This window comes from Pungitius pungitius, chromosome 16 (genome assembly GCF_949316345.1).
Source record: "Pungitius pungitius chromosome 16, fPunPun2.1, whole genome shotgun sequence".
Taxonomy (NCBI): Eukaryota; Metazoa; Chordata; class Actinopteri; order Perciformes; family Gasterosteidae; genus Pungitius; species Pungitius pungitius.
Genome location: NC_084915.1, coordinates 6,330,474 through 6,349,394, shown reverse-complemented (window position 1 = coordinate 6,349,394; position 18,921 = coordinate 6,330,474). Strand labels below are relative to the sequence as shown.

Sequence of the window (18,921 nt, the reverse complement as noted above, 5' to 3'; positions counted from 1 at the left end):
TTAGCTAATGTGTGCATTTCAAAAACCTCTGAATGCGTCGCAATTAAACACTGCAGTGATGCCCGTGAAATACCTATAAACTCTCCAAAAAAGATCTAATCTGAATTCACAACCCCTTCTTAGTCGCTGAATTAATCTAACATTCCCTGAAGAACTGTAGGATGTCCTGGTTCAACGCATTATTCATTTCAGAGAAGCAGTAATGGGCGGACGGTGATGAATTTCAATATGGCTTTCTAACCTCTTCATATCTGTTAGCTCACGATCTGTGTCACTCAACTCACAGGAGCTTGTTTGAGCTTATTTCATTAGTAAAAGGTACATTATATTATAGATGTATAAGTGTGATCTGTGCTAAACACTAACAAGATACTGTATATGAAGGAAAAAGTAAATAAATAGAGGAAGAGGAAACTGCAATAGTAATATTTCACTAACCATAAATGTATTTTAGGAAAATGAGCTATTTTGAATTCTTAAGAGTTAGACTGTGCGCTTGGTGGTAGCATATATGATTGTGCTAGCAGCTCAATTCTGTCCAAAGGTTAAAAAAATAAAACAATCACCTCCATAGTGTGTACAATCTAGTTCTCCCCATTTACAGGCTCTATAACAAGCTAAGCTAAATTAACTGGCCGCCTGCTGCTGTAGCTTTATATTAACGGTACAGATTAGTTTGTATTCATCCTCCTATTGTATCTAATTTGTGGCAAGACAGAAATATCTGTGCCATTAGCTAACAAATGCTGAATTATGTTTATGATAAATGTAATTTGGTACTATGTAGGTGCCGTAAAGCAAGGTAATTAGAGCACATTCAATAAAAACAGCTGCCTTCTACTGCTGGAAAACAAACTGATTAGAATAGTAATGCTAGAAAAGTAAGTGTTGTGTTAAAAAAGGGAAAAGTCTTCACTGCCAGTGACACCTTTCACAGTAAATATAGTACATTTATTATTTTCAGCTTGAACTTTTCTCTGGTCATTGATCTGTCAGATTCTCGACAAGTTTGTGAAGAACACTAAAAAGTTAAAGCACTAGATTTAGGATAGAAAAGTGCCACATAACCTAGACACTGTTGCTAGGCACTATCTTTACCTGCTTACTCCTTCTCAGGGGGTTGAAGCATTTCCCAGCATGCTCTCTGCAGAAAGTACAAAAGCCTTCCAGCTCAGTGTGTGCATGCATATTAAGTCCGTGGCTCATTCCCCACTCAATGCAGTTTACCAGGGAAGCTGGAAAATAGGGATGACGTACAATAATCCAATAGTTCCAATAGTCCGTCTTAAAGGAATGAAAATGGTATTTTGTAAATAGAACAACAGACCGTTTCATATATCCAACTTTTCTTTCATTTTTTTTCTGTAATTTGTTCGCTGCCGAGGATCAGACTCAACAATCATCACCATGTGCACCGCTGCTTCTTCGTCATCAGATTGTTATTTTGACTGTGTGGATTTATAAAGCTGTAGTTTGTATGTACTACGATTTACTGTGTTCTGTTATATTGTCAGAAATGTCTTCTCCACTTAGACAGCAATCTAGCGGGTTTTGTAATAACTCACTTTAATAAAAGAGTTAATAGACTCATCAATTCTAAATCAAAACAGGTTTTTTAACTATGTGTTTTGGTATTTGATGAAGACCAAGTCTTGACCCAATCATTGAGTGAGATGTGAAAGTAAGACATCACAGAGTTTTATAGCATCACAAATGAACAACATTTATTTTCACTTTTTGAACATTAAACATGCATATCAATAAAACTGAAATTGATCATATAAATACTTTTACCGTAATACTGTTACAATAAATATGGCTTTAAATATTCAAGGTTAAATAAAAAAACAAACTTCAATATCAGCCTCTGTAATACACACTCAAGTCTTTGCTTTTGTCACATTTTGAACCCAGATGATGGAACAACAATTATAATGCGCAATTATTAGGTGATAATTACTTTCATCCCGACGCTCATCTGAAAAGTGACCCTTTACTGTGCTGTGCTTCTTCTAAAGGGATTTGAAAATAAGAAAAATACAAACTGACATCATGTCATTTTGTTGTCATCCTCACAATATCTGCAAACATGACACAATAGTGCCAAAACTTTTGCCAATTTGTGCTGGGGAGCACAGGTGCACGCGCACACACAGACACACACGCGCACGCACCCACGCCCACAAAAAATTGTAAATTTATACTTTTTAAGACTTATTCCATTAAAAAAAGCCTTTTTATCCCTGGTGATGTCCAAAATGATAAGCTTTGTGGGAGAGGGGACCAGGCAGTGAAGAGATTATGATACAGCCGGGATTCACATGTACACAAACACATCAACACATCAACAGCCATATCAAAATATCACATAGAGTACTTTAAAATAGATTACCAAGAAACTCTTTATCTGATCACGTGCAAAAGCAAACACACTTACTCTTTCACAAAACTCCCACGCACAATGCTCATCTTTTACGCAATATACAATGAACAATTCATGTATAGACTGAGTAATAAATATCAACACACACATATGTAACTTGAGCCGCGGTAATGGCTTTCATTTTACGTAAATTTCAGAATAACGTCATCCCATGCACTCTTTCTAACTTTCCATTTAATAACACCATTAGAAATATTCTGCTCCAAACTTGTGCTTTAACACTTAAAATTAGCAATGATTAGATAAATGTAAAGTGAAACATACTAGTTAAAAGAAAAGGAAGGAAAGTTGAGAGGAGGCTGATTTTCAGTGGGTGGTAGCAAAGTTCCAAAGTCCAAAGATTCAAAGTCAATCAAATATTGTGCGGTATCAATAATGAATATGATAAAAATAGTTATAAACCGTTGTGAAAGTAGACAAAAACCGAGAGAAAACACATTCAGCAGACTTTAAAAACAAGGAGAGGAGCCGTGTCTGTGTGTTTCCCTCTGTTTCAGAAGACAGGCAAATGGCAGTAAGCCTCCAGGGAGGACAACAGGATGTAGATGAACCACAGGGAGAGGAACATGAAGAAGGTGAGGAGCTTGGGTGTCCGTGGGCCCCCAAGCTCTCCGCCTGACACGCTGGGACGGCGGCGGTAGAGCAGCACCATCACACACACCAGCGCCATGATGGTGAAGACGGTGACGGAAAAGGCCAGGGAGCCCGGGTCCACCTTGAACACCTCTCCTTTGCTCTTCCAGTAGACGGCAGCGATGGTCCACGCCACCCCGATGCCCAGGAACACATTCACTGCATTGCTGCCTGTCACGTTGCCGATGGAGGCGTCAGCGTATTGGTCCTGTATGGCAGCGACTTTACTCGCAAATGTATCTGTAAAAAAGAACGAGAAATAACTTAAGCATTGATAAGAAAAATGGAACGGGTCGTTTATTTTGAAATTAACTCCTCCCCAGGGAGTTTTTTCAGGCACAGCCAGCTGGGACGAGGCCCCGGGGAAGATCCAGGACTAACTTGGAGATTATATCTCCAGCCTGGTCTTGGCACGCCTTGCGGTCCCCCAGTCAGACCTGGTAAATGTGTCCCGGCAAAGGGAAGTTTAGGGTCCCCTGCTGGAGCCGTTGACCCCGCGACCCGACCCCGGATAAGTGGTTAAAGATGAGACTAGCTGCTAATGGATATTAGAGAATAGTGATCCTCCATTTAGCCATCATCTACCAGGGACTTTAGAGTATCATGAAATTAAACAACTCAGAAGTGAGTCAGATCATTTCAACTAAGCCGAGAGGTGTGGTGCATAACACTTTGGTACAACTTCATAATAAGACACAGTAAGATGATTGTTACTAAGTGCAGAAGTAAAAATGAAATGTATGCCTTTTAGATAGTGACTACTAGGGAGAGGGATTCCCTGGATAACTAATTTGCAAACTTTATGGGGCTCACTGGCCTGTCAACGTCTAATTTTAATATTCTGATTTAGGCCTCCCTGCGGTAGTGCAATGGGGATACAATAAGGCAGCACGGAGAGACTGACATGTAGAACCGGCTCTGTCTTTGTTCACAACTTGTAATGTTCCAGACAAGAGCTCAGGAGAGAATTACTCTGACAGCACAGGGCGAGACAGAGGTTATACAAGTCTTCTACTGCACGCACACAGCCCGAGAGGAAAGCCAGGATGAGGCTACGCGAGAGCTGTTAGAAACCACAGTCGCCCACCTGGAACAGAGGTGCCGAGGGCCACAAACACCACCGCGGTGACTGAGTCTTTGAGGCCGACGGTGCAGCCGAAATGAGAGGCCAAGTCCCCGGTCACAGCCGTCAGAGCGCCGATGAGGGAAATGGACACGATGAAACAGGCCCAGCCATTCCAGTACTCAGTCGGTGGGACAAAAGCAAAGAGGACTTTCCAGAAAACGGTCAAGAAGTGCATAATGTAGTCAAAGCAGGACGGCAGACGTTCTTCCCCGCTCTCTTCCTCGTCATCGTCACCTTGCAGAGACAAATAGATGAGTTAAGGCCTGCATAATAGATAATAAGAGCCTAAGAATGAGATGTTTCGTATCATCTGATCCAGCTGTGACATTGCTGTTCATGAATTTGTATTGAATCATAAAATCTTCATTCTTCAATCAAGCTTAGACAATTACAGTCCAATAGGAAAAAATATATATAATATAAATATATGATAGCTATGAGAGAGGAGTGCACCTCTCTCTTGTATGCCTCCTGCCTACGCCTTGTACGCCTTTGTTACGTTACTCTCTGCATGAAAATATGAGTGAACAATAGAGAGAAAGAATGAAAGCGAGAGAATATTAACAGAATCACAAATCTTTGGTTCCCACGTTAAGCTTTTAGCCCAAATGTTTTGTGCACTACTGTAGAGACTTAAAAGGTTCACAAAGCCAAATGAGCCATTAATCATCCAGGCAGTGCTGGTCAGTTTAGATTTTATGTTGTTGCTACACCAGGAATTGTCCAGATCATACATTTTTAATAAAATGTCTGGGTTAAAAGGGAATAGCAAACAAGTACAGGATTGCTATAATATATATAAACAGGCCGTGTTTTTGTAATCTCTTTCATTCATTATCCATCCAATTAGACCTGCTAATTCTGCCAACTGGAGCATTTAGCATTTTATTCAACACATATCTAAAAAAAAAAAAAAAAAAACTAAAATACAGCACAACAGAGAGCAGCTGGTGGGCCAGATCCAGCCTGCAGACTCCAGCTACCACAGGTACGCTCTCAGAGGGATGGACAGATGAGAAACTCACCTGCACTGACAGTGACAGCACTAACAAACTGCTCCCTCCAGCTGCTGCTCCCCACCACCAGAGCCAGGTTCGTCTTCTTAATCAGCTTGTCCACTGTGCTCTGTCGACAGCCACGAGGACAAAGACGGCATAGGGACAGGTTGTTAGTAGCTATCTTTTTATAGTCATGCAGAAACATTATCAATACAATCGTAACGTCTTATGCGAGTAGAGACGCTAATGTGTTAAATTAAGCCAAGTTACTCTTCCCTCTGTGGCGGGTAGTGAGTTAGTGAGGTCAGGATTGAGTCTGAGGATGAATTTAACATTATTGTTTCAATATTGATAGATAGTACGAGGATGGAACAAAGTACATATTGCAAGAATAAATTAAATATTGATATTCTTAAGCCCAAAAAGCCTGTGAAAAGTATTGAAATAAATAAACGTCAATTGGTTAATTGGTGAGTGCGCATCCAAAGGTAAAAAAAAAAATGTATTTCCTATTTATTTTAAGTTACCTTGAACTCATAGGACTCCTCGATTACCACCTCCAGCTTCCTGTGCTCGCCCAGACTGGGGCAGCCCATCTTTGACACGTCCTCCGGTCCCACTGCTGTCTTGTTATCGTTGGTGTCTCCTGCACCACAGAGATAGGTGTGTAAGCTAGTAGCCAGTACTTCCCACATGGGGGATTTGCTACAACCTGAGATACCGTGAAGCAAACCTGTAGCATGAGAATTAAGTGATCTAAGGATCACATGCAACATTAGGATCAGGGATAAAACCTGTGCTGGGAATGGTACACATTGGTTATATTACCAGAGTAATTTCATACATACAACATCTTAATCTGTTATATTTTCGTCTTCGATCATTTTAAAACGGTCTTTATTTATGTGCATCCAAGAAGATCTGTATGACCTAAGCAGGTTTGAACTGCTTTGATGGGACGATTTTTTAGGGTATTGTGGTGGGTAGTAGTTCTAGTATAGAATGGAAATCCCACATTTAATGAAATGAGAAAACTAGAATAGATTTAGGACAGATGCTCCTCATAGATGTGCTGATATAAGCAAATGACCCAATCTGAAATAAATTGTGTTTCTATCTTTTGCAATATAGTCGGCCATTACAATATTTTAAAATATGATAAATATAGAAGGCATTTAAAAAGGTGTCTACATTATGATAAATCCTTTTGCCTTTTGGCTCTAACTTTGATCTAACTACTTAAACACAAGCTGTTTTAAAGTACAACAATTAAACCCTGAGTCCTCAAGGAGGAGACCATGAGATGCACCAAGAGGAGATCACAGCTTAGCATTGCCCCAAGGTCAAGAGCAATTTGTATCAATGAATATAAACTGCTCTCACCCAAGAATTAAAATGTGATATAAACGACAGGAGATATGAAATAATATTCAGGCCAGGCATGAAATGACGAGGGGCTTACCGTGTCTCTGTCCCACATCCAGCAGGATGGGCGCCTCCAACACAACTGTGAAAGTCTTGTTTTTCTCGTATTCCTCGTCATCAATGACCTTCACATTCAGCATCTTCCTGAAAACAGAGGGGTCGAGGGACATGGAACGGATTCAGCCAAACAGAGAATTGTAAATTAGCGTAAATCGTGAAATATCTGCAGCATTTAGTGAGCTTTAACCAGCAGCGTGCATTTCATACTGAAATCCAATAAAAAAAGTATTCCTCACATCTAGTAAGAGGAGTTCTTACCCATGCTTTATACAAATTCAAATGATATACCCAAGAAGTAAACTGCCTACTCAATACAATTTGAAATAGTGATGTTTGATTACAAGATGGAAGCTAGTGATTTGTTACAAAGAACACTGTGTAAAACACAATACAGAATATACATATTTTTTTTCTTTTCTTTCCAGGAGTCCACAAGAGGGCGGACTCCTTCTACACCATTAATTCCAGTAGAGCACAAGGGAAACATATAGATCACACCCCTCCCACACGCTTCAAGATATAAGTCATCGGAAAATCAGGGATCTTGTTCTCAGTGGAATTCAAGCACCACCGATGTAGGAATCCATGCAGCTTTAGGCAACTTCTTAACACACACATTTACCAATTCAGCTTTGGTACTAAAATGTGGGTGCTACAAAACCACGTGAGGACGTGGTGTCAAACTGTGGCCGACATATTTTCCTCAGCCCGCTTCGTTCTCCCACACTGTCACAGTGAGTCTTTCTCTCCCTCTCCCTCCATCTCCCTAATGATATGTGGGTGGCTGTCTATTTCTGTCTACTCATGTACACTCAGAATTCGACATCACGCTGGTAGAGCTTTTTGCTTGCAGAAAAGAAGAAATTTATTTTAAACATGAGTGATACGTCATCAGCAGTCTAATGTCAAGGAAAGTCATGCCAGTGGGAGCAAAGGGAATCGCAGCATAGCCTACAGTCCTTTCAATGGAAAAAAAAAAAAGAGTAAATCTTTTGAACAAGATGTTATTTCAAGTGTGGTATGTACAGGGACACAATAAGTTCACTCTAAAGCATCAGGGGAAAGGCCATGAATTTAAATGTGGCTCAGTTGCAATTGAATGTATTCAAACTGCAAAAATTTTTTCATCTTTTTCAAGTCCACATCTGACTTTAGGTGGATACTTGAGTATCTATCTATTGAGTGTTTGAGGATGTAAAAGATATAACTTACGTTACACACATAACTTCACACATTTAAAAAAAAGATGAATGTGAAAATACTTTTATGATTACGTTTAGCAAGTAAAATTAAATTGGTTAAATAAAAACTCAAGAAGGAATTTTAATTGCATTTCCATAAAACATATACAAATTATGACTTTTTCTGGTTTGGTTAAACAGAGACATCTTTTTTGGATTTGTATTATAAGACCATTTTTTGTCTCCTTGAATGACCTCCAGCAAATCGTGAATAGTTTAAAAACCTGATGTGAGATATCCGTCACAACAATATTTCCATAACGTTTTAGAAATATATTAGTTTGGTTTGAACAGCATAGATTTAATGTACGTCTTGTTATCAAAGACCTTTGGTAATTTGGTCTTTGGTTAATTCAGCTAGTTCAAAAGTGTTAGCCAGCCGGCAGACATTTTGGAAGTGACGTCATTGGTAGACAAAGGAACTCACTGTCACTGATGTTCAGTATGCATCCCCTGGAATTTTATGTCAGTTTCAACCCATGTGAATGTAGAAGGCTATCTATTAAATCTCAAAATGTGAGTATGTTTTGTTGTGCATTAGGTCGCTTCCTCTGACAGCCAAAAGACATAAACAGTATGAAGACAGAGTCTCCAAACAGCCTACAGGTAGATGCGAGTGATTTTATGCTTCCACGTTGACTCAGAGAGAGTATGTCGGCTTTCTGCACTCTGCATGCACTTCCGAGCTTGTATCTTTATAGATGAAATGCACTTATTGTAAGTCGCTTTGGATAAAAGCGTCAGCTAAATGACATGTAATGTAATGCATGCTGTTGTAGGCCTCCTGAGAGCCAGACAAAAAGAATGAGTGAATGCAGAAATGCATGACAGGATTTTAATGCCTATGAGTGAATGGGCCACTACCAAAATCATGGCATGTGTCTGGCTGGCCAAAGTGTCCTTGAGCAAGATATCAGCTCCAAAGAAACTGTATTGTAGCTAAAAACAAAAACAAATGCAGCAATGAGATGTGTTTCTCATATGTGTAGCAGTTAAAATACAATTACATTTTCTCTCCAGTTATGTGCGAAATACACATATATATATAAGACACAGATTTATGGATGTTGTCTCTGTGGCGGGTTTCTGGAAAGCCGTCGCAAAACTCAAAGCGGGTGTCGCCATCTCGGCAGTGACGACACATCATCCTCGTGTGTCATTGGGGAATCGAAGCGGGCCCCGTGCGTAGCGTAGCGCAGCGTGTGCGGCCCCCACCTGTCGCTCCAAGCAGCGACACTCTGAACTACGCCTAACATTAAAGCAGCTATGTATGACATTCACAGCCTTGGTGTAGCAGAGGTAACAACTATTTGCAGAGGTAGAGCGGATTAATGTCCACTTGAGCGGAGAATGAAGTTGCCTAACCCCCCACATGTGTGTTGTTTTCCAAGCATCTGCTTGCTTGGTGGACATAAAGCCGGGATAGCTCAACGCCGCCACTGTTTGGATATGGTTGTTACAAACGATGAGCTGACCCTATGCTGGCTCTGCTGCTCCACCTTGGTTGTTTCTCAGGAAATGCAGAACGATATTGATGCGGACCACATTAAGCGTGAGAAATAAAACATATCAGGGTATTGATTTTCCTTTTCAGAAGTGATCCCCTCACAGCTCTTTCATCTTAGCTTATATAACTGCCCCAGTTATCCACCTCAGCTTCAACTGGTGTGTAGTGCCACACATTTTGAGGCACTAACGGAAACAGATACAAGAGGAAGCTACACACAAGCATCAAAGGGTCTTTGTAGATCTTCCTCTAATCCATAAACACAGAATGTAAAACGGTTCAGCCTGTTTATTTTGGCTCAGAGGTTTGTGTCTCTATCATAATCTATTTACTGCAGTGCAGAATTTAGTTGGTAAATTATTATTTAACTGCACGCCCGTTTTTTTTAAATTCCTGCTGGTTCCATGCCAAAAGCTTAAAAACTAGCCTTCTTCCTCTTTTTTTTTCTCTGCATGCACAAACATCATCCGGGACTGGTATATGTACAGAAAGAGACACAAAGCAAGAGGCACTGTAACAAACAAACACACATACACACACAAAGCTGCCTGGAGGCCTTCTGCAGAGTGTCAGCTCTTTGTCCTGAACGCCCAGGGAAACACTCGGGTAAATTTTTTTTTTAAGGCTGAACTTTGGCAGCCTGCTGAGCAGTAAGATAGAGGAAGATACATATTTAACACGAGCATTTGCAAGCTTGTTTGCACAAAGACATGTTTGATAGATGCGTTGGTACTAAAAGCCAACATGCTTTAACAGTGATGCGGTTTCACCTGCATCTTTTAACAGGACTGAGAGAACGCTTCCAATTAAACAACCTCATAAAATATTCAGTCCAACTTGAGGATCTGAGTAGCATAAAGCGGGAAAAAAAGTGATAATGCACAAGACTAAGGTCCTTGTAGACTAGTTCAACAGAGGCTCATTTGGCTCTTCACTGATGCTGTGCTCTGTGGCTAATGGAGATGTATACTGCCTTTAATTCTCTGACCTCCTTAGATTTAATATACAGTGGGCTAAAAACATAAGCATGCTGCTGTGCATCGACCCAACTGGACCTGGCCATTCTCATTCAAGTTATATGCTTAAGACGTTTTTAGCTATGATCAGAGTGGCCCTGCATTTGGCTTTAAGTACTTGGTTTCTGAGAAAAGCTTTGGCATTACCTCGATGCTTTTGAGTATATAAGTATTTTTTTTCATCTGCCCGAAATAAACTGTCCTGCTCTCCATAGTCCTTCTTCTCTTGCAAGGCGGTGATAATATGAATTGTGCAGGTGCTTGTGTCACTGTCAGCTTGATACAGTTTGATGAACATAGTGCCGGCTCAGTAGGTTAGGATTTCATCTAATGCTCAGTCTCCATTTAAATCCTGATACAAGCTGCCAGCTTCTAATGTTCATGCTATGCACTGCTGTCTCATTAACCACAGTTTCTGTTGCCACCTGCGCTCTGTTGAGAACTTTTGGGACTCCTCTAACCCATCTTCACTCTCCCTAATTATTTTTGATGCTCTAGAAGCTCTTCTTAGTTCCCCTTTGGAGCGACATTTTATTTCATGTGAAGCTAAAGTGGATTCAGCGTACAGATATACACCCTAAAAAACACATGCAGACAAATGCAAGAAAAGCTATTAAATATGCATATAAATGTGCACAAACAAACTGATGTATATGTAATAAAATTTCCACTGCACTGTGCGGCAAAAAAGACAAATAGGGAGATCTACGTTCTCTTTGACACAGTATATTCACCTGCCTTTCCTCCCATTCAGCCAACCTACACGATACACCCACACACAAGACCTGAAAATCTCCTCACACAGACGGATACATCCAAATCATTTTTTCCTTTTTTAGCCCTTTGGTATGCTCTACATTATCGTGATGTGATGAGCTTCATACAATGCGGGGCATTTTCTTTTTAACAAAAACAAAAAATTGCCGCTGTGGATGATTGCCAGGTCCTCTGCTCGTCACATCATAAAAAATAAAAAAACGCAAGAGCACTCGTCATGCTGCCAAACCCTCCACACAGCGCTGAAGAGAAAAGCTGGAAAAACATCAGACTTTAACCTCCCCCTGTACTCTTCCTCCCTCCTCTTTTAATATGCTTCTTTGCTGGTGCATCCAAGGATCCTTTTGTCAAAAAATATCACACAGGTCTCATTGTAAACACCTGTTTCAGTAGCTGCTCAATACTCATCTCCCTCTCTATTGTGCAGTCACCTGCTGGATTTTCTTTTCTCTCCTCTGCTGCTAACATTTACTTCCATTGTTTTCTGCAGTGGTTCTTTCCTCTCTCTCCATTAAAATGAACTGCATAGAAATCACGTTTTAATTCATTCATTGAAAGCTGCTTCTATACTTCTTCTCTCTTCTTCTCTTCTATATCTTCTCCATTGTTTCATTAACTGTCTCACAATTTTATCCTCTTAACCTCCCACGTCATTGTTCTGAAGGATCTAAACTTCTCAGAGCAAACGTATCTATGACTCATAAAAATAGCCCTTTTATCCTTTACCAAAATAGATAATTTGCACTAATCCACAAGGACAGTTTAATACAGGGGACCCCAACAACCAATCGGACGATTATTTTGTCATGTTTAACCGCCGCACCTTCAAGACCCATCCGCGGAATATTTTCTAACATGGAACCGGTCAGTCAAGCAAAAAAGATTGGGGGCCACTGGATTGACAGGTCAACGTGTGGGCTGTGATGTTTGATGAAGTGATGAGAAGGAACAATGGTCACTCACATGGTCTCATCGTTCTGGAACTCCAACTTGCCGGACACCTCCTCGTAGTCTTCCCCGGCCTTGGCGGTGCCCTCGGCGGTGTGGTAGGGCACCGCCACCTTCCCCCTCGCCCCGGACGTCCGGTGGACCTTCACCTGCATGCTGCCAATGCTCTCACTGACCCTCATGGAGTTACTCTCGAATGTGAATATACCGGCGTGGTCGTCATCATAGATGGTAACCGTGGCCGTGTGAGCACTGCCCAGTGCTGCCTTGGGAGGAACATGGGAGACGCCCGGCGTGCTGTTGCTGGAGGTGATGGAGCTCGGCTCCAGGACGGAGACCTCGGCCCGGTGTGCGATACGGGGATTACTCAGACGCACGTAGAAGTGCTCGTCCTCTTCAAAAATATCATCATCAATAACGCCAACGGTGAACTCTTTGGTTGTCTCACCAGGCTTGAAGACCAAAGTGCCCTCAGCGAACTCGTAGTCTGAGCCAGCATTGGCCGTCGCATCCTCTGTACGGTAATCCACCTGCGTGGCAAAGAAAGACAATTGTTCAATTATTGCTAATTCATCTGCCTCAAGCAATTACATTTTACACAAATTGACCATGATCTTTTACAACCAGTACTTCTTATTACCTTCACAGTGCAACCACTTTCTCCTCCGTGCCGGGTCACTGACAGCTTCAGTGAGCCACAGTTCTCAAAGCACTGGTAGTGAGAGGTTTCAAACTGCAGGTAGATGGTGTTGGGGTCTTCCTCTTGGCCAGTAGCCTCATGGCAGCTCACCACTTTCCTGGCTTGGTCAGCGGCGTGCTTTTTCAATATGTTCCCAGCTCCGATCATCATGCGCGTGGCTTGAATGCGGTAGAAGGCCCGGCTCTTCTGTTGTTGGACCAGCACTTGGTAGTTAGCCATCTCGATCAGTTGCTCCATGTCCTTCTCCGGGTGCCTTTGTTTCAAGTCCTTTAGGGTGCGAGCCATGTCCCGCCGGGCCTCTTCCTCTTGAATTTGCTCCGCACTCATCCCTCCGCCTTCCTCCACCCCCTCCAGCATTCCATCCAGAGCCTCTCTGGGGTGAGTGTGGGAGTTCACATCCTGGCCGTCCATCTCCAAGTCCATTTTAGTGAACATGGCATCTCCCTCGGACTCAATGATAATGCCACGGGCCTTGTCGGCACGATACCGCTTATTGACATACTTGTAGAAGAGAAGGCGTCGGTCTGCGATCCAGGCTTGCAGCACACAAAGAGGGAAAAAGAGGAAGGTGAGGACGGCCTCCCAAACCTCCACCTCTCCGGGGGAGACCACGGATAGAATGAGATACAGCCAGATGTAGGCGAATATGCTCCAGGCAGCAGTGACAAAAAACACCCGCAGGTGCTTTACCTTGCGAACTTCATTTTCTGGCACCACATAAACACAGATAGCGATGATGATGAACATGTTGAATGCGGCACTCCCCACAATCGTGCTGGGACCCAGCGATCCAGCCTCAAAGTTATGGCCGACCACTTCAATGACGGAGAGCAAGATCTCTGGTGCAGATGAGCCCAGCGCCATGAGAGTCAGGTTGGACACGGTCTCATTCCAGATGCGTACGGTTGTTGTCGTGGTCTCACCGTTGGGCTTCTTGATTGTGATCTCCTTTTCCTGAGAGGTGATTACTTCAATCGAAGACATGAAGCGGTCTGCAATAATGGACATGCCCAGGAACATGTATATGAGGGCTGCAAAGTAAACAATGGCGCGGGCCACCTTGTCACCCACCGCAGGGTTTTGCGGGTTCCACATGGGCAGCACCACTCCCTCGGAGCAGTTATCAGTACTGGAGCAGTTGCCTGGTGTGCTGCCTATCTCTTCATGGCTGGCGCTACCCTGGGAGAAATGAGTGACTCCCGGGAGCAGAACCAGCAGAAAGGAGATGAACATACACGGCGTGAAGGGTGGGGTGAGATTCAGGATGCTCTTGTGTAGAGACATTGCAGCGGGACAGAGCTCGGGGTCTTCTGATACCAAAGTTCAATCCACGTCACATTTGAAGCTCTATCCAAATGACTGAAAGACAAAAGAATAAGAAGATTTGCGTGTGTGATCACATTCCCAGGCTCAGATGCTCGGGGTTCAGGGTTCTATTCTTTCTTTAACTTCTACCAGCATATAGCATCACAGAAGTACTCAAAGTCATACGCTTTTTTATACAAATGGTGTGGGATCCAACAGTTTTGTTCGTTCGAGTTTGGAAGCCAGAAATATTGGCACCTACTAATCATTGAGTCATTGGTATTGAACTATCCTGTCAAACTCCCACACATATAATGTGGTCATTCGGTGCTAAGCAGCAGTAGAAAATGTTACCCTCCGCACCTGTAGTACTGAGGGAAAAAGTGACTCAGTCCTCTATGTATGGTCAAGTTAGAGGAGATTCTAAAAATATTCTTCACTGACAACATAACAAAGAAAGAGCAGTTGTTCTCAGGCAGCATCCCGGACCTACCAATAAATATATTACATGATTATAAAGGAGAAACCATGCTGATCTCTAATGGAAGTACAGCATGCCTCTCAACTCTACTCATAATTTATTGACATAAATGTTGTTAATAAATGAAATGTTTTTTATTTTACTCAAGCCATTTAAGCTATGTTAGAGAACAACTTCAGATTGTGGTTTTCTTGGCAGCAGCTTGAGTGAACAATTAAGAGAGTACAGCATCAATGCTGTCCAGAGGATTAACATCTGCATTGATGTGAACAGGGAGAAGGAGAAGGGGGAAATGGCCCTGCCATGTAATCTGGGTCTTCCTAATTAAAATTTCAAGACCAACTCTTTCACAAAAATAGGTTTGCTACCTACAGCAGATTTGACAATGCTTTATGTACAGCACATGCTTTCAATGACATGCAGGAGAGAGTAGCAGCATTTTCCTCTCTGAAGTGGAGTACACATTTTTCCATCAAGGAAAACATTTTGGTGTCAAACAAATGTAGATATAGAAATTAAGTTGACAATTTTTGCCTTGTGTATAAACAACAAACAGATCTTGCTTGTGCATTTTACAACTCAGCACACGTCTGCTTATCAGATAGAGTGAACATCAGCTAATTCAGAACCATGGACAGAGTCTCTTGCAACAAGAAGGCGCAAAAAAGAAAAATGTGAAATATCTGAATGAAAATCTGTTTTTGTCATAATTATTGAAGACGTTTCAGAGAGGCGAGAGTATAATATTGTGTATTTTCAACATTAATTCCTTTCTATAATATAATATGAATCTACTTTTGTCTGGCACACGAACCGTAACAAATTTTGAGTGGGTGACGTTTCTATGGTAAAAGCAAACCTGCAACACTGGTTGTTAGGCTGGAATTAAAGCAGTACGATATCAACAAAAGGTGTCTACATGTTTTTATCTTTTGAGTTTATCTCATTTCTCACTGAAAATCACCTGGTGGCAACGATTCTGAGACAGTACAGAGAGATGATCTGTCTGTTTCCATGAAGAATCCAGGATTCATTGGCCCAAGCAACGAGGACAGTTTTCTACCTTACATTGACAATTTGAGTCCCATCAACAACATTTAATAGATTATCTACAAGCACAAGACAACAATTCTCAAGTCATGTTTTAATCAGTGCAAGATTTATGCCACTGAAATACCCACGAGATGCTACTTTCCATTTCACTAAGTTTCTCATTTAACCTTTAAAGATTTCCAAATTATCCAAACTGAAAAAAATCCTCTGACACTATTAAATGTATGATAATTTAAACCCTCAAATGTGTTCCTGTTTTCTCAGCAAAGGTTTCAGTTTGGCAAGTAAACACTTGTACATAATGAGTCACACTTCGATGGCCGGCACCTGTTTTTTTAGAGATGTTTTTTTTTCCTTAAGTGGTGACAGCCTGAATGTGTAATGAGACTCCTGATGAAAGCCATTTATGCTATCTTGGTAATGGGAAGTCATCACAAAAGAATCAGGAGAAAGATAGAGAAAGAGAAAGTAAAACTGACAAGAATCCCTTGAGTTTTGAACAAGGAAACAATAAATGATAGATAATCATGATAGATAATGAAGATAAGCATATAGATCATGTATTCCATTCGTTTGCATGCAGCTATGTGTGAGCTTTAGGGCTCAGCGAAAACCCTCGACGCTCATGCAGGAATATATCTCCTATTTTTTAGATCCTTAGATCTGCATTACTCACCTGGGTGCAGTTGTCAGGGAGTCAGTGCAGTGTAGAAGTTGTGGCCTCAAGAGATTAATTTATCTTTCATATCACTCTGTGGAAAGACAGCTTATTTTAAATGAAGAAATTGTAGTTTAGTCTTATAATCACCACAAAAAATAAACGAACCTAAAAGAATTCCACATGAGATATTTTTAATAAGCTTATTAAAAGCCAGATATGTGGGCCAGTAGATTAAGCAAGAGTAGAATTACAAACTGTAACAGACAATTAAAAATGTTAAATTACAAATGGGTTCAGAGACGACTCGATCATTGGACACAATCCCATCAGTGCGCTGTAAATGAGGGACAAATGGACCGGCCCATTCGGTGCGCACAGCGTGTGTCCCACAGGATACTCACGGAAATCACCGAATCTTGCCTGGATCCTGGTCTCTGGTCTCAGCGTGGCACCCTGCACCAGTTCACGACACCCCGTGTGCCATCCACTCAGCACGCTGGTGTAATGGTGTTGGCTTGTTGCGCTGGTGTCTTGGTAAATGACGCGTTGCTGTCCACGGTGCTTCTTCGCGATTTTTTTTTTCTTCTGACAGGTACCCTACCTCAGCAAACTTAACACTGCCTGATTAGTTGTTTTTGGTTGAATTCCACTCGCTCTCGCACGGCAACCGCGAACCTAAGTCAATTTTTCAAAAACCACAAAACGTTTTCAGCTTTCTCCTGTCCAGGCAAACGTTACGTGCGATTGTTGATGCGTAACATCATAAATGAAATGACTGGTTCTACCCTCACTCGTCCCGCCTCAATCAGTCAGATATTTCTTCCAAACTGTCAATTAATAAAAGGCTTTTAAGGATGTTCTTTGCTTTGAGAAAAAAAAAATTAACTGAGTGAAGAAAAAAAATCCCTGGGTTTCCTGCCAGCGCTGGATAAGGCAAAGAGCCAAAGAGGACCGCACATGAGAGTAGGCGTGAATGAATGGTGAAGGACTGAGAGAAGGCAAAGCACACGGAACACGGATCAGGACAAGATGGATATCGAGGAGAGGGATGGTGGCAGACAAGAAAGAGCAGTGTGGTGGTATGCAAATGGTAGTCTTGTCTTACTCTTCTCGCGGTGGGTAGCTATGAGACAAGAAGCGATGAGCGAGATGGAAGAGCAGTATATAGCACTGCAGAAACAGGGGAGGAGACGTTCAGAGACAGCGCTACACGCACGGATGGTCCTCCTGACTGCGCATCGGGAGTCCAGGAGGAATGGCCATTTCACTCATGAATTCAGGATTCAGCCCCCCCTCATCTTCGTTATTAGTCACCATCACATATAAACCTCCAGTGAGCTTAAAGCTGAAGATCTCATATGCGAGTCAGGGACTCAAAATTCCCAGATGTGGTTGTAGGACTGTGTGTTGGTGGTTTTTATTGTAATCTGGATAGACAGAGACATGAGGGAGGAAAAAAAACACATTAACCTGAAATCTTGACATATACTATAAAAACTAGTAAAACAACTTGATCTGTCATCTTTGGTAAAGACTTTGAAGATGAGAGGAGGCAAGAAGAAGGAGGCTTTAACAGACACAGATTTCAATATTGTCAGTAAAAAGTTTGGTAAAATAACTCTTATGACACGTCAATGACGCCATCGGAGATTTTGGGTGTCTTCATGAAGGCATTTTGAGGCTGTACAGTGAAATAAGTTAAGCGTTTCAAATCAGTGTGGGTGACAGCTGTCACAAGTTCATGAACACGTTTCACCTTTCCATAAAACCGCCTGGCAAAAGTGTCCAAATACCTCTGACCCTCTCTGTGATTCCTAAAGTGTTAATGTGATGTATTTTGTTTTACCCATTGAATTAAAACGTCGAACAAAATATTGAATGTTCCAGTCCAAATCAATTGAAGTTGTGTAAACAGGCAAAATTAAAAAAAAATGTTGTCACAGTTCATTTATTTATTGCCCTGAATATAGCAAAACCTCAACAACTGGCATGCATGCATTAGTAAATTACATGTAGCATGCTCGTATGCTTTGTTTACACTCTCTCAAGTACATGCTCAGTCATGAACTCCACTATTGGACAGGTGACAATTTTAACCTTATTCTGATCATAATTACCATCAATCCCCTGGGTCCTATGAAGGTCTGTATCCAATAACATCCCCCAGTTGTTGAACCGCTGACTGACGGCAAATTGTCTTCATTGGAACTATACAGCCAGCGAAGCTAAAAATGTAGCTTTCATTTGGATAAAATTAATTTAGTTTTTATTGGTAGATGATTGCCTGCCATAATCACAGGATGGAGGCTGCGGACTACTCACCTGAAGCGATCATTATGCTAAACCTACGGGAGAAATAAAAAAGATTAGACTGATGACGAAAGAAAAGGCCAAGGGAGGGGTAGGATTGTTAATCTTCTTTAAAAACTTTACTCTGACCAAAAAAAAAGAAGGAAAACCAATCCAATGGTGCGTGTCTACCCGTCTGCCTGCTCATATTCTGTTACCGTCCTCTGTGAGTCCCAACAATAGCCATGTTCGATGGTT

General features: G+C 41.6%; 1 protein-coding gene across 1 annotated transcript; it reads right to left on the bottom strand.

Annotated features, from left to right (window-relative positions):
- Positions 1 to 1,849: 1,849 nt before the first annotated feature.
- On the bottom strand, positions 1,850 to 17,738 carry slc8a4a (solute carrier family 8 member 4a). Its single transcript, XM_037467452.2, has 9 exons — positions 16,776 to 17,738; positions 16,390 to 16,465; positions 12,815 to 14,233; positions 12,190 to 12,704; positions 6,663 to 6,769; positions 5,728 to 5,846; positions 5,228 to 5,327; positions 4,164 to 4,436; positions 1,850 to 3,316 (listed from the first exon to the last, which is right to left on the bottom strand). Exons 3-9 carry the CDS (start codon positions 14,156 to 14,158, stop codon positions 2,937 to 2,939), a joined length of 2,838 nt encoding a protein of 945 aa, XP_037323349.2. The 5' UTR covers positions 14,159 to 14,233; positions 16,390 to 16,465; positions 16,776 to 17,738; the 3' UTR covers positions 1,850 to 2,936.
- Between the last annotated feature and the right edge of the window lie 1,183 nt (positions 17,739 to 18,921).